The sequence below is a fragment of the Perognathus longimembris genome, chromosome 6, assembly GCF_023159225.1.
Source record: "Perognathus longimembris pacificus isolate PPM17 chromosome 6, ASM2315922v1, whole genome shotgun sequence".
Taxonomy (NCBI): domain Eukaryota; kingdom Metazoa; phylum Chordata; class Mammalia; order Rodentia; family Heteromyidae; genus Perognathus; species Perognathus longimembris.
In genome coordinates, this window is record NC_063166.1 from 71,011,179 (window position 1) to 71,027,226 (window position 16,048).

General features: G+C 39.8%; 1 protein-coding gene across 3 annotated transcripts in view; it reads left to right on the forward strand.

The window, feature by feature from the left end:
* The window catches only part of Ctnnbl1 (catenin beta like 1), a 153,828-nt gene that overhangs the window by 27,366 nt on the left and 110,414 nt on the right, over positions 1 to 16,048 (forward strand). For 2 of the 3 annotated variants that reach the window (XM_048349167.1, XM_048349168.1), the window contains 2 exons: positions 9,029 to 9,217; positions 13,460 to 13,566. In XM_048349167.1, the coding sequence (XP_048205124.1) occupies positions 9,029 to 9,217; positions 13,460 to 13,566 (296 nt within the window). Of the gene's footprint in view, positions 1 to 9,022; positions 9,218 to 13,459; positions 13,567 to 16,048 lie in introns of all 3 variants that reach the window. The other variant, XM_048349166.1, reaches the window with a different exon arrangement.

Below are 16,048 nucleotides of genomic sequence, written 5' to 3' on the forward strand. Positions count from 1 at the left end.
TTATAGGATAGCACTGAGATACCAGATGACCTACCCCAGATCATATAACTCTTTAGTGAGTCACTAGAACCTAGATATTTCTGATTGTTGGTCTGCTAACATTATGCCATATTATGTGCTTAATATCAGTGCTATCTTGTTATCATTGTTGGACTGATGTCAGGTTTTCCTTCCAGCACTTCAGAGAGTGATGGTGAGATTCTATTAGCTCAGTAAATACTTCTGGAATGAATGAGTGATGGTACTGGAGTAGCTGACAAAATGTATTCAAATAAGTCTGCAAAATGGAGATGACTTACCTTCCAGTGGTTATACAAGTATCTGCCTGTGTTACCTTTGATAAATAAAGAAATCAGATCGGCATTCAGCTTTCTGATGTAGCTGCAGAATTAATCAGAGAAGATGTCAAAGTAAATCATAGGCATTAAAGTATAGTTTGTACTTCTAAAAAAGAAATTACACAGCCTTTGGAGGTAGGATGAATATATATTCAGATTTTAACAAAGAATAGGAACTTTAAGAGGGAGGGAATATTGATTAAGTAGAGTCTTCATGACTAGTGATTAAAGTCATAAATCACATCTGTTTTGTTTGTCAGCTAACCAGATTATAGATCATAAGGGAGAATGTTGGTAATTTTGATTGTATATGTGTATCTATATATCAAGAACTATATATATTTCCCTTCTTTGCAGACATGGATAAAAAATCACATCATTCAGTAATTATAATAGTTGTTTTTAATTGGGAATAAATGGGGGCTCTTTTTATGGTGACATTGCTTTAGGATGTGTGTGTGTGTCCTAGGGCTTGAACTTAGAGCCTAAGCATTGCCCCTGAGCTCAAGGCTAGTGCTCTACTACCTTAACCACAGCTCCACTTGTGGCTCTTTTTGGTGCTTAATTGGAGATAAGAACCTCACAGACTTTCCTGCCCAGACTGGCTTTCAACTGACATCTCAGATCTCACCTCCTGAGTAGCTAAGATTATTGGCATGAGCCACTGGTGCCTGAGTAGTTCTTGGTAAGTGTTTTTTTTTTTTCTTTTAACCTGGGTTGGGGGAGGGCCTTAAATAGTTACAATTTATTAGTTTTCTTTCTCTCTTTTCCTTCTTTGTTGGTATTGTGGTTTGAACTCAGATCCTTCAGCCCATTTGGCTTGTTTTTCCCACTGGAGCTCTACCACTTGAATCAGGTCTCCAACATACTTTTTTGCTGATAGACTCTCATGGATTTTCTGCCTGGGCTAGCTTTGAATCACAATCCTTGCATCTCAGCCTCCTGAGTAGCTACGATTACAAATGTGAGCTTGAGTCAAAGCCATATCCTGGCTTTGATTTTATTTTTAAGCTTTGACTCATGGATTGGGAAAAATATAACGTATAATTATATGTGGATAGGTGGAATTTTCATTCAGATATTTCTTAAAAATATGATCATAATAATATTTTACATTGATATAGCACATTATAGTTTACATAGAACCCTTTTGTGAAGTATTTTGTTTAGTCATCACAACAACTCATTGACGTGTGGAATTTTCTCTCTGATTACTTTGATCTCTAATTACGGATCTTGGCTGATGGTAGTGGCAGCATTAGAGCCTGAGCTTTTTCAGTTGTGCCTTAAGCAAATTTGCAAGGGAGCCCTGATGTTAACTTTGGCAGGTTTCATGCCTGCAAATATTGATTGAGCCAGAAGTCCTAGTTACAAAATGTCACCATTGAATGTGCAGCCAGTAAAGGCAAGGAAAAACTCATTATTGCAGCTCATCTGTAACTTCTGGGTCAAGCCACTCACTACCATATGGTAAGAACGAATGTTTGAAAACTCCCTTTTATTCTGACAAAAGATAATCAGAAGAGGTTAACAGCAGCTGATTTCTGAGCATTTCAGATTGGCTAAACCAATCCATCCACAAGTTTGGGTTGTGACATTCTAAATGTCTAATTATCTCCAGGGATATTAGAAAGTTTTAAAATTGCAAAATCCCAAATTGATGACAGGACAGCATTTAATTATTGTATGCTTCCTTTTCTCCCCTGTGTTGTACTCCCTTGCTTCTGCTTTCCCCACTGAAACTGTTTATTCTGAAAAAGAAAATTCAACCAGAATGGGACAAGTAAATAGGATTACTTTTGAAATGATCCACTTTTTTCTTTTTTTCCAAATGTGATAGCTTAGACCTATTTTTTAAAGAGAAGGATTAGGAAATTGCCACTGGAAAGTTTTCTCCTCTATATGTTGAATTCTCTAACAAGTGATCTAAAGGTAGAAGGAACACAGACTGAGGAGGAGAGTATCCGGTCAGAGGTATTAGAAAAGTCCCAGTCTCTGCCTGCCCAGAGATTATTTTCCCTTAACCCAATTGTTTCCATTTTCTAGGGTTCATCAGAGATGTTTTAAATGGAGATTCAGACTTCAGATAAATTGTTAGGTTAGATCAAGGAAGCCTTAAGGCTGGTCTGATTTTTAGTGAGAAGAACTGTGGTAGGAGGTTATGGTACACAAGCATTTTCTGTAGAATTAATAATCAGTCTCATAGGTGTAGATTTGAAAAATAAATCAAGTGAAAAATATTACCAAAGATCCTAATGTGTTTATTGTCCTCATGTCTTTTCTCAGTTGTTGGCTACCAAGAAAGTACAAGTGGAGGGGACAGTATAGGTTAGTCAGTCAGTCTGTCTGTCTGCCTGCTTGTGTGTGTCTATATAAAAGGGATGATTGCTCCCCATTTATGGGCAGAAAACTCAAGCATGGGGAGAGCATAGGTTAACTTTCCGGAACTGAGGGGCCAGGATTTGAATTTAGGAAAACCTGACTTCAAAAATAATTATATATTCAAGGTATGGCCACTGCACACAGTTAGCAACCATGAATGAGAAGCTTTCTGTGGATGACTCCTGTCTAATATAGGGATTCTTCTGTGGTCTTACATTTTAGCAATAGCTTTGCTTACTGATTTACTAAAGATTTCTTCAACATTCTCTCATATTCTCTCCAAGCTTTCTTGAATTATTATAGAGAAGGCAAAAGACTTAAATTCTCTGTTGTTGTGATACTGGAATTTGAACTTCAGTACTCAGAATTTGCTCAGCTTGCTTGACTGACATTCTACCACTTGAGCCACACCTTCAGCCTAGCTTTTTGTTGGTTATTTTTTTTGTTGTTGTTATTTAACAGCCTAGCGTTTTTTGTTTTTTTTTTTTGGCCAGTCCTGGGCCTTAGACTCAGGGTCTGAGCACTGTCCCTGGCTTCTTTTTGCTCAAGACTAGCGCTTTGCCACTTGAGCCACAGCGCCACTTCTGGCCATTTTCTATATATGTGGTACTGGGGAATCGAACCCAGGGCTTCATGTATACGAGGTAAGCACTCTTGCCACTAGGCCATATTCCCAACCCCAGCCTAGCTTTGATTATTTTGATGGAGTTTTCTGGCCTCATAGCTATGATTCTCTGCATCTTTGCCCCATGAGTAGCTAGGATTATAGGTATAAGCTATCGGTGCTGGGCTGAAGTCTTATTCTTGCTCACTGTAGATAAGTTATTTACATAAACTGGGCTCAGAGTTCCTCTTTCGATAGAAGATAAATATCCTTTTGTTTGATATTAGGCAGCAACATACCATACTCAACTGGGATGTCCTTTTTCTGAGTTCTTTAGTGCCAGGTGAAGAATTCCTAGTTTATTACAGTGTTATAGAAGATTTCCATTGAAGTTTTCTGTAATAGAATTGAACATTGTTTCTTCTGTTAGGGTGAAAGCATCTTTTATGTATTCTCCTTCTTAGTCAGGTAATTTGGATTGTTGAGCTATATTTAGACATACACATGCTTACATGGTTTTATCCTGGTACAAATGTGCTCTTCACATTAATAATTGCACTATGTTTTTATAATTTATCATAATGATACCATTATTGGTTATCATAGAAGTTCCCTTTCTCGCCCCTCTCCCTCCTCTAAGACTAATTGAGGTCGAGATAGACCATAAATGCGATAATATAGATTGCATGCTCAGAGGAAATGGAGTTGGTTTCATGGTGGAGTTTTAATTTAGGATTCGTTCTGGTGTTGTAGCCTCTTCCTATGGTACATTACTTTAAGCCCAATATAACTGCATGCTCCCACAGCCCCTCATTATAGCTGAAGCTTCTCGCTGCTTTTTAATTAAAAAAAAAATAGCGAGAGAGTAGAAAAATGAAGCCTAAAGCTTAGGTTGGATATTGTCTGGGTACACAGGGAGTATCTAGACAGATTGCTTATTTAATTTTTTAACTCTTTCAAAGCTTTTGTGGAGATGTCTTGATTTCTATTTCCAGGGAGAATGTCTTCATTTCTGTTTCCAGGAGGATTTGTCTCCAAGTTACACATACACAGCAAAATTACTAAGAAGTTAAGTCTTCCTTCCTATACATTATCTTGAAGCCTTCTGTAAGCATTGAGTAAGTTGGAGTCCTTCCAGTATGCTGTGTGGCTGGATGGTAACAAATGCTTAGTGAGCCTTTATTCCACTCACCGTTTGGGGAGGAAGGCAAGGAATGGAGAAGGTTATAAAATCCTTGGTATATCCAAAGTTAACTGTTAATCTTTTTTTTTTCTCTCTCTCTAGTCTTGTGGTTAGTAGAAGCTGAGAAAAGACTTTATTAAGAACAGTTGCTTTTGTTATTCCTTTATCTTGAGGGATTTCAAATGCCTTTCAGACACCGAAGGAAATTAATCTCCAAAGGTGACTGGTAAGAATGGCTTAAGCTTCTTGCAATTGGTTGGAAGTGACTAAAGGAGAGCAGGGCTTGAGCTGCTGACCTCTGGCTGTCTGTGAGTGCTATAGCACTCATTCTGGATCCAAAGCCCTTTGGCTCTCCAGAAAGTAAGTCAGTTCGACAGCACCTGGCTTCTGGTCTTGTTGTATAGAGAACCAGTTGCTCTCACAGTGGCGGATATTGAGGAAACTTTTTCTTCTGGGTGTGGGTGTGAATTTAGCTTCATGATTTTGGGTGTGGACCTTGCATGGTCAGGATTTTGGCTTTTTTTTTTTTTTTTTTTTTTTTTTTTTTGCCAGTCCTGGGCCTTAGACTCAGGGCCTGAGCACTGTCTCTGGCTTCTCTTTTTGCTCAAGGCTAGCACTCTGCCACTTGAGCCACAGCGCCACTTCTGGCCATTTATCTATATATGTGGTGCGAACCCAGGGCTTCATGTATAGGAGGCAAGCAATCTTGCCACTAGGCCATATTCCCAGCCCCAGGATTTTGGCTTTTTGAGAGTCTGTTTCATTCACAGTTGGTGGAAAGATGGCTCAAGTTGGACTTTATCAGGGAGCAGGAAGGCCTTTAGACTTGTGCTGTTTTGTCTAGTAATCACTAGCCATTGGTGGCTGTTAAGGACATAAATAGACTTGGTTCGAACCATTGCAATAGCGATACTTACAAAACCAGTTGGTGTAAACCAACCATACAACTCATGGGGAGGGAGGGAACTGGGGAGGGCGGAGACAGGGAAAAATGAGGTAGGAGGTAACAAGTTGGATAAGAAATGTACTTGCCTTACATATGAAACTGTAACCCCTCTGTACTTCATTTTGACAATAAAGAAGAAAAATAAAATACTATCAGCATAAGTGCATTTCAGGTGCCAAAGACTTAGTGTGGAAAAAAGGTAAATTAGCATTTTTATATTAACTATGCATTGACATGATAATATTTTAGTTATATTGGATTAGATAAAATATATTAAATATGCACATTTCTTTTTGCTGTTTTAAACCCTTTTTTAGTAAAAATCATAAATTGCATCTGTAACTTGCATTCTCTTTTGACAGCATCCTCTGTCATAGGCTATTAAGCGCCTAGAAAAGGTGGTGTTTGTCTTACACATGCCGTTTGCTCAGGTTCATTCCTTCCCTTTCCTCTCTCCCTTCCAACTTCCTTCACAAGTTCTTTCCTTGCTTCCTTTTCTTATTCCCACTCTACCTCTTTTCTGCCTTTTGCAGTACAGGGCTGGCAGTCAGACTCAAAGCCTTCTGCATGCTAGGTAAATAGTCTGAATTCTTTAATAAATTATTTGTTGAGTTAATAATAGTCTTTTAACTGCACCAAGGTCTTACACTCATGGCTTATATTAATGGGAATATATAAGCCCCTCTAATCTGTGTCAGTTAGGTTTCTACAGTGATAGTGGATGAGCACACTTTGCCAGAGGTCACATTCAGCTTGAAGAAGGGACCGGGCTGTCTTTGCAGAAGTTTATTAAAAGATCTGAGGCATCCTTTCTCCTTGCTTATAAAAACAGAGCTGTTAACTACTTCTGGTCCCCAGAGATATGGTGGAGATGAAAGTTCTGCAGATAGAAATCATTAGAGGTAAAAATGAAATTCCTCCCTGACCTCTACAATGTTTGTTTTAAAGAAGTAGATTGGAAGATGGGTTCCAAAAAGATATTGTGAATATTATGTCTATTTTGCATTTCTCCACTGTGGCAGTATTTAAGTACTTCCTTTTAATTGTGGTCCACTGTCTTTTCTGTCTGCCCCTAGAGATAAACAATCCAGAAATCTCCTCTCCATGGAGACTTTTGGAGCTTCTGTCTTGACTTGGCTGCGGCGGCAGGCTCTTGCTAATCAGAATCACAGCAGGGCTTGTTTTATGAGCCTGAAAGAATTTGTGTTCCCAGGGGGCTGCCATTCCTTACCTGCTGGGGAGCTACAGATTTCTAGTTCTCAGATGAAGCTACCTTTGCTTACCCTTCTCACATCAAGACCACCGCCTCCTTTACTAGTCTGTAGTCACTACCATTCTTCTTCCTTTCTCTCTTTTTTCTTTTAGGGTGGAACAGTAATGCTAGTAGATGTTTATACTTAGGGAAATAGGGCGCATTTGTGTGAGATTCTAATCTATCCCAGGAAGACTCAGGAGAGAGTGAAAATAGCAGGTGGTACCCCACAAATGAAACTATCTAATGTGAGTTTTCTAAGCTATGTCATATGCTCAGACTTACTGAAGCACCTGGTATGTAGCACCAGCAGGATACACGAATGTGTGGAATGACTTTCCATCCCTGGCACCATGCCGTTCAGTGACAGTCACAGGAGAGATGTGTGAGATGCATAATAGAAATGTGTCTGTTATTGCTGTATACCTTAGCAGGCCGGCAGTGAATGTGGCATTTCTTCTGCTTGGTGGTAAGATACCACATCACCCCAACACATTGCTTGTGTGCGTAGTTGTCATATCAGACAAAAGGAAAGCTCCTTGAGGAGCTTTACACAAATGTTTTTTTGGGAATTCAGGATCGTGTGGGTTGCCTCGTAGAGATAATTATATATTTGTTTACTATTATTATAGTGTAGAGGTCTCTCTATAATCAGCTTTCTCAGTGTAACCCCCATGTGCACTTAAGGAAACCAAAGCATAGAGTGGTGGACAGTATGCCTGAAGTCACACCAGCAGCAGGCAGAGCTGAGTGGTGACATTGAGCCTTTTGATGTCTGCTGCAGTGCATTTCTCCTTGGCTCTGAAGCCCACTCAGTAGTGCTCTGTTTAATTCTGATTTCATGGGAAGCAGCAGTGAGAACTCCTCCATGGATTGTGCTATAAAAGGCAAAATGAGCTTGTGTGTGGTAGAATGAGTCTCAGATCCCAGTCAGCAAGTGCCAGCTCTGACCTCCAGATGCTGATGGTTTGTGAACCTGAGTAGTACTCTGTCTGCAAACCTTTAACATTAAAAAAATTTTATTTAAAATATTTTAATTGATTAATAATATATATATGGGGTATAATGTGATATTTTGGTATATATTTACAATGTGGAGTGGTTAAATCATTATACTTTATTTTTGTGATAAAATATTTTAAGTATTTTTGTGAAGAAACATTTTAAATCTTATTATTTTGTAGTTTAAAATATGCAGTGTATTATTTATTATTATCACTATTTTGTGTAACAGACTACTAAAAAGCACTTCTTCCTTCGATCAGCATCTTCCCATTTCGCCCAGTCTTTGGTAACTGATCTCCGCCTTCCAAGTGGCATTGTATAATTTGTCTTTCTGTGCCTGGCTTATTTGTCTTAATATAATGTCTTCCAGGTTGATCTATGTTATTGCAAATGACAAGAATTTCCTCCTTATAGCTGAATAGTACTCCACTGTGTATATATACTACATTTTCTTTATCTCTTCATCAATGGACACCCAGTGCTTCTCTTAGTTATTGTGAATAAATAGCTGAAGTGAACATGGAGGGGCATGTATTTCTTCAGCATACTAATTCCATTTCCTTTGGATATATACTCAGAAGCAGAGTTGCTGAATTATAAAATGGTTCTATTTTTGTTTTCTGAGGCGCTTCCATAATGTTTTCCAGAGTGGCCATATTAATTTATATCCTCACCAACAGTGTACAATGGATATCCTTTTATCCACACAGCTGTTTCTTAGCTATTCTAACAGATGAGAGGTAGTATCTTATTTTGGATTTTATTTGGGTTTTCCTGATAAGGACCATTTTTTTCATGTCTGTAGGCTGTTTCTGTATCTTCTTTTGAAAAGTGTCTGTTTGGGTCTTTTATCTAGCCTCTAGCTTATTTTTCTGTAAAATAAAATTTGAAGTGCAGTAGGGCTTCAGAAGTTATGTATGTGATATTCCCTCTTTGAGCTATTTCTGACTAACTGAGACTGCATTAAAACTGTGCTAAAGGATGAATGTGGGGTTCATATCTTGATAAGTCAACCTAACCCCTTATCTCCATTCCAGAAAAACCTTTTCCTTGTGATTTCCATGTACACAGGAACTTTTATGAAGCAGTACAACTGTATCTAAAGAAATTACGTTAAAAAGTCACTGTATCTGGGACATTTATGAAGAATCATTAAAGGTTTGAAAAATGACTTACATAGAGCTTTCCTGAGTTCTGAGAAGACTATGCCATGGCACTTTACTGTCAGGGAGTTCATAGGAATTGGGATTGTTTGCGCTTTGCCTATCAATTTCTTTTCCAGTCTTAATATCTGTTGTTTCGTTTCTGTCTTTCTCAGCCCAACAGGGGCACAAAACGGCCCCGGGATGATGAAGAGGAGGAGCTGAAAACACGTCGGAAACAAGCTGGTCCTCGGGAAAGAGGCCGCTATCGGGAGGAGGAAGCCACTGTGGTTGAAGAAGCAGATGATGACAAAAAAAGGCTTCTCCAGATTATTGACAGAGAGGGTGAGGAAGAAGAAGAGGAGGTAATGTGGCAGGGCTGCATGGGAGTGGCTAACCCTGATGTGCCGTGCGTAAAGCACCTTGGGCCAAATACATAGTATTCTGAGCTGCCTGGCTTGTTCTATAAAATAGGGCTGAAACTTCTTACTTTGTTGTGAAGGTGAAGTAGATAAAGTAGTTTGGATAACATTTGCAGTGTGTGAAGAATGCCACAGGCCGAGTTGAGAAAAATTATTCCAGGTTTATGTGCAAATCCAGGCCCCGTGGGAATGGAGAGGAAGGGAATTGGTGTTGACTGGACTGGGTCAGAGAAGCTGTCTAGACTAATGGTCCTCAGGACATGTTGTAGATACTTAAAATTTAAAAATATAGTCGATAGTCTTTGAAGGATGTTGGATTCTGTCAATCAGACAAGTGCTAGGAGGGCTTTGCAGCAGAGGAAATGACATTGGCAAAACAGTAGAGGTAATGAAGCTCAAGGGGTGCTGTGGGATTGTGACTGTATAAATGCAGTTTAGAGCCAAGTGTGGTGGTACACGCTGATAGCCCCAGCACTCAGGAGGCTGAAATGGGGAGAGGGATTGTTTGAGTCTACCCTGGACAACATAGCAAGATCCTATCTTCAAATAACTTTTTTTTTTTTGCCAGTCCTGGGCCTTGGACTCAGGGCCTGAGCACTGTCCCTGGCTTCTTTTTGCTCAAGGCTAGCACTCTGCCACTTGAGCCACAGCGCCACTTCTGGCCGTTTTCTATATGTGGTGCTGAGGAACCGAACCTAGGGCTTCATGTATATGAGGCAAGCACTCTTGCCACTAGGCCATATTCCCAGCCTCTCAAATAATTTTTTCTAAAAATGCAGCTTAGGGAAGGAGATGCCTCAGAGCCTTTCTATTTGCTGTTCCTCGAAGTGCCTTGGGCCTTTGTACTCACTCCTGCCCCTGGACCTTTCTACTTCTGGGCTCTGTCTTAAAATACTCTTCCCCTATGCTTTACATGGCTGATTTTCTTCCCATTCAGATGTCAGGTCAGGTGCTTCCCTCTCCGAGAACTCTGTCCAGTCTCTAGGGTAGCCTTTCAAGTCATCCTCCTATGGTCCTGTCACCGTGTTCTGTATGTTGTCTTCACAGCATGTATCATGATTTAAAATTCTTATTTGTTGATATTACTCAATTTGCTTTTCTCCCCTCAGCCTCATGAAAACAGGAACTGGCTGTTTTGTTCACAGCTATGTCTGTGGCACTCAGAGCAATGGCTCACTCTTGGTAGGCCCTTAATATTTATTGAACGAATAAATGAATTAAGCTGAGAAGAGTAGAGGTAAAATATCAGTGATTAAAAACAAAATGACTTTAACTTTATGTCTTTTAAATCCTTAAGTGTTAACTCGTACGTTATTTCATTTTGGCATTTTGTTCAATATGAATTATGGAAATGGATTTCTAAGAGCCAGCTGTTTTCTAGTTCCCTCAAAGACATGATGCTAAGTTTGGGTTTAAAAAATGAGACTGGAATATGACTCTAAGAAGAAAAAAAATTGATTCTTATTCCAAAAGAGTCTTTGATGTATTATAACAATAGCTCTCTCCTCATTAGTGTTTGGACCAGTGCTAATATGGGGGTTCTGTCTCTCCCCTGCCACCAAAGATGATGCCACTTGAGAGTCTGAGGTTGGAGTCAGCCCTCGATTTTTTATTTCTTCTCTGAGGACAGCAGCCTGGCAAGGACTTACACAAACAGTCCCTAACTCCCTCTTTCCCGCCAGCTCCTGCCCAGTCTGTTCACCCTGCAGCAGCAGCAGGAGTTAATTGGCAGGTATTATTCCCATGTAGGACAAGGCTGGTCCTGGAGGATTAGGCCAGTAGCTGTCACATGTAAGTGCTTTCTAGCCCGAGAGACAGAAATGTAATGGTGGAGCCAGCCCTTCTGTTGAGGGACAGGGACAAAGAGATCACTTTGTAAAAATGACACATGGAAGGCTACAAGACCAGGAGTTATTTTCTCACTGCCACCAAAGTCCCATTTGATGAAAAACAAGTGATGCTTGCCCCTGTGAAGTCACGTGAACTTGTAAAATATTATTGTCCTTTTTGTACTACATCACTAGCATTCATCTTTCTGAAACCTCCCTCTGGTTTCTGACGTTGAGCTATTGGAGGTACTGCTGTGGCTGATGACTAAGACCGATAATTCAGCTTTCCCCCAGTGTTGGAGAGAATTACACAAGAGAAGGCCAAACCCTGGAGAGGCTGGGGCTTTGGAAATCCTGTGAGAGCTGCATTAATGCTAATACCACTTTTTATAGGGTGGGCTAGATGTTAGGCAAGGAAAGAATCGATGCTTACTTTGAAGGTAGCTTGAAAGTGGTTTAACCCTTTCATTAAAATCTTGCTTATTGTAGTTAAGCCCTAGATGTTTATTAGATATACCATGCCTGTAACTATTCATGTAATGGGCTTAAACTAATATGGTTTACTAAACAATTTCATGTACATAATTTTTTTTAGATCATCTCTGTGACCTTGAAGGATACAGGAAACACTTTCATTCCAATCCTCCTCCTCTCTGTTCTTGCCATCAGCAGATTGACTGGGTACTTGCTGTGTGCCAGCCACTGGAGAATCAGTAGTGAACTAGTACATGCAGGCCAGCAACAGGGGCTGACTTGACCCCAGCTTGGGGCTAGAGAGATATGTGGGCCAGATCCAACTAGTCCTTCACTCTGTAGGTCATGTGAAGGATTTGGACTTTTATTCTAAGTCTCAAGTGGATGAGTTTAGTTAAGGGCATGTAATGAAGACTCAGGAATGGGTCTGAATTGGTGAGGGTTTAGTGAAGCTAGGTTCTTAGTGTTGACCTGGCTAAAATACCGACTTTGGTTTCTACTGGTCAGGAAACCCTCTTGCAACTGTAGACCATGGGGAAGGGTGGAGCCCTGGAGCCATTGGTGCAATCTATGAAGTGATTTCTGCCCCAGATTAATGTATAGGTATCTCCTACTTAAAACTAAATTATGAATGTTGAGATATGTTAATAAAATAATAGCTAACATTTTCTGAGTACTTCTAAAATTATGGGGTGATTCAGTGCTTTCCGAAAGGATCTATTTCAGGTTCTCCAAATAACAATTTCTTTTTTTATTATTATTAAATTTTATTGCCAAGGTGTTGTGCAAAAGGGGTACAGTTACATAATAAAGCAGCGAGTACATTTCTTGTGATATCTTACACCCTTGTCCAAATAACAGTTTCTTTATTGCTTTCAGGTGTGAGTTATAGTCAATGACTACAAAGTTATGAGGCTAGGAGATGGGAGAGTATCACAGAGGCAGGGTACATTGTAGCACATTAATTTAAACTGAAAAGTAAACAGAAGATAAACTCTTCTGAAATTTGAGTATAGTTTTTTTGGGGGGGAGGAATGATTCAGCTTTAAATAATAATTTTATTTACTGTGTAGATACTATTGTGGTATATGAAGTAAGAAAATACTATGTGCTCTTCAGTTAGTACAAGGTTAACTCTTCTTTTGTTTGTTTTCTTGACCTGTCTTCAGATCTCAGCCTCCTGAATAGCTAGAATTACAGGCACCAGCCATTGGCTCCTGGTAATTTCTAGTTCTTAAGGTCACTTTAGGATTTTTTTTTTTTAATGCCAGTCCTGGGGCTTGAACTCATGGCTTGGGCACTGTCCCTGAGCTTTTTTGCTCAAGGCTAGTGTCCTGCCACTTGAACTACAATTCTACTTCTGGCTTTTTGTTGGTTAATTGGAGATAAGAATCTCAAGGACTTTTCTTCTGCCCAGGCTAGCCTTGAACAGCGATTGTCAGATCTCAGCCTCCTGAATAGCTAGGATTACAGGCGTGAGCCACTGGTGCCCAGTTGTTTTGAATTTCTGAGTGTTATCTGACCTGTACAGTGGAAAAAAAGGATGTGATAAATGTTAAACAATAAAATATAGTATTATTACTTATTCCATGCTGTATACTGTACCTAAGAAATATTTGTTGAGTGAGTATTTAGCACCTCAGATTCAGTTTCTTGTGTTACAGATACTGGGACTTTAGTGAGACACCCAAAATGATACACAGAAATATCTGAGGGACCTTTAGCCTTCATTTTAGCAGGGGAGGGAAAATGTGTACTGTCCATTGAGCCCAGGAAGGCCAGTGGCAGAATGAGATGGAGCCTAAGGGCCACAGGAAAGAAGTAGTGCTGGTGAATATGAATTCTTGCAGACTGAATGGTTATATTTGTCCCTTTACACCAGGAGGAGCCTCTGGATGAAAGTTCTGTGAAGAAAATGATCCTCACATTTGAAAAGAGATCGTATAAAAACCAAGAGCTGCGAATCAAGTTTCCAGATAATCCAGAGAAGTAAGGCTCTCTTTTGCTGACACCTTTCTCTTCTGTGATATTCTGTTGGCTAAATGTTTTTTGCTTGTTTTGTTTGTTTGGCTTTTGTGACTTGGGTCAGGAGTCCCCAGATGCTCCATATTTGAGAAGTCCTTAAAGATTCATAGGACTTGGAATCTCTGGTGCTGAGGGCTTTGGTTTATTGCAGTACAAGAGTCCATGAACAGAATCAGCAAGGGAAGAAGGCACCTCAGACAGAGGCTAGAGAAATTCATGTGCAGATATCCTGTCCCCCCTCCACTGGGAGAGGTCAGACAAACATACTCTTTCCTCCAGCAGTGAATTGCATCAACACATGTGCAGTGTTTCTGCCCAGGGTTTTTATGTAAGACTGGTAAGGCTGGCAGGCATTCTCTAGCATAACAACTACCAAAATTCCAGACTCCCAGCAGGGAAGCAGCTGTTTAGTGACCCTGGCTAGCAAAGCAACTATCATTTAGAGACTGTTTCAAAAGCCAGGTGTGTTGTCTTACAAAGTAGCCTTTTTAAAGATGAGGCCTGCTGTAAAGATGAGGCTTGCTGTTATCTCTTCTGCATCATTCTTTTCAGTGTCCCAAGAAAACCAACCATGGCTGCCATGTAAGAACTCTTCTCTGAGAAAATGTCCAAACTTTGGGCTTAGACAGAGGTGAATATGACTTCTATGTGACTGCAAATAAGTCACTTCCTTTTTCTTAGCCTGTGTGTATCATCTATATAAGGAAATAGTATCTTGCACAGTTTTTGTTTTGTTTTGTTTTGTTTTGTTTTTGCCAGTGCTGGGTCTTGAACTCAGGGTCTGGATATTGTCCCTGAGCTCAAGGTTAGCATTCTACTACTTGAGCCACAGTGCCACTTTCAACCTTTTCTGTTTATGTGGTATTGAGGAATCGAACCCAGGGCTTCATGCATGCTGGGAAAGCACTCTGCACTAAGCCACATTTCTAGCCCAAACAAATGAATTTTTGTTTTTTTGTCAGTTTTGGGGCTTGAACTCTGGTACTGAGTGCTGTTCATGAGCTCTCCAGCTCAAGTCTAATGCTCAACTACTTGAGCCACAGCACCATTTCCTCTTGCACAGATTGTTGTGAAGATTAAATGAGAATAATGGCAAATGGTTAGTTCAGTGTCTGCCCATAGTAGGTGTTCATGAAGTGGTGCTTAATGTGATTGCTACTGCGCAGTGCCAGTGAGGAATCTGGGTATTTTTCAGTCAGTCTTGAATGCTAACTAAAACATGTTTCATATTTATATTGATTTTAATGTTGTAAATTTCCTTTTCCCTCCATATCTCCCTTCCCAGACACACAGTTTTCATATGCTCAAGGACAATAATACATTGATTGGTACAGTCTTTGCATCAAGTTTGAAACGTCACTAGGGGGACTGACTGTAAATGTGAGGTACAAAAAGAGAGATCTAAGCAGAGTGCCATGGGAGTATAGGGGAAAAAATGGTAAATGCCAAGTAGGGAGCTATTGAGGACTTGACAGAAAAAGTGGCATTTGAGCTGGGCCTTGAGAAATGATTCTGATCCTATTAGGCAGAAAAGAGCACAGAAAGGCATTTGGGCAGTGTAAAGAACAAAGGCACCAGGGTGTCAGTATCCCAGGAAGGCCATTGTGTTCTCCCTCACTGTGGGAAAAGGATGGAGGAGGGAAGACCTGGTGCCTGGATGGAGGATCATGGTCCTCTGACAGGAGTGCCAGTGTATGACCTAGTTCTGTGCTGGGGTGTGTGTGTGTGTGTGTGTGTGTGTGTGTGTGTGTTTGCTGAATTGCACAAATAGGTGGTTGTAGAACATAGTAACAGTGCATAAGTAGCGTAAAAAAATGAAAGCTCCAAGCTTCATCCTACTGATTCTGTTCCTTTCCAGTCTCCTCCCTAGAGGTCACTGTGTGAATAGTTCTGTGAATATCTTTCTAGATTGGTTCCTGTCCACTTTCTTATATATAAACAAGTATTTTTATATTCTGCACCTTGTTACTTGGGATCATGTAACACGAAGTATTTTCATGCTAGTACCAGTATATTGTCTTTTGTTTTACTAGAGACTGCATAGTATTGCATAGTATTTTATGGTTGGAAAATATTGTGATTTCTTTTTTTTTTGGTAGATGGATATTTGATTATTTTAAATATTGGTTTTTATAAATAATACTGCCACATACTTGATTGTGCATGTGTCTTTGTATACATTTATTTCTAAGGGGTAGATACCTAAGCATTGAATTCCCAGATAGATGTGCACATTTTCATCTTTGATAGCAAATGCCAAATTACCCACTACATATCCTTTTTCTGACCAACAGCATCTCTTTCTCCATGTTCCCTATGATAGTAGATGTGATCAGCCTTTAATATATATATATATATATATATATATATATATTGCTGTTTGATTTAGGGTTATTTCTCCACTCAGTGGTTCCTTTAAGAGGTAGGTGGTGTGTTGTTATTTCCT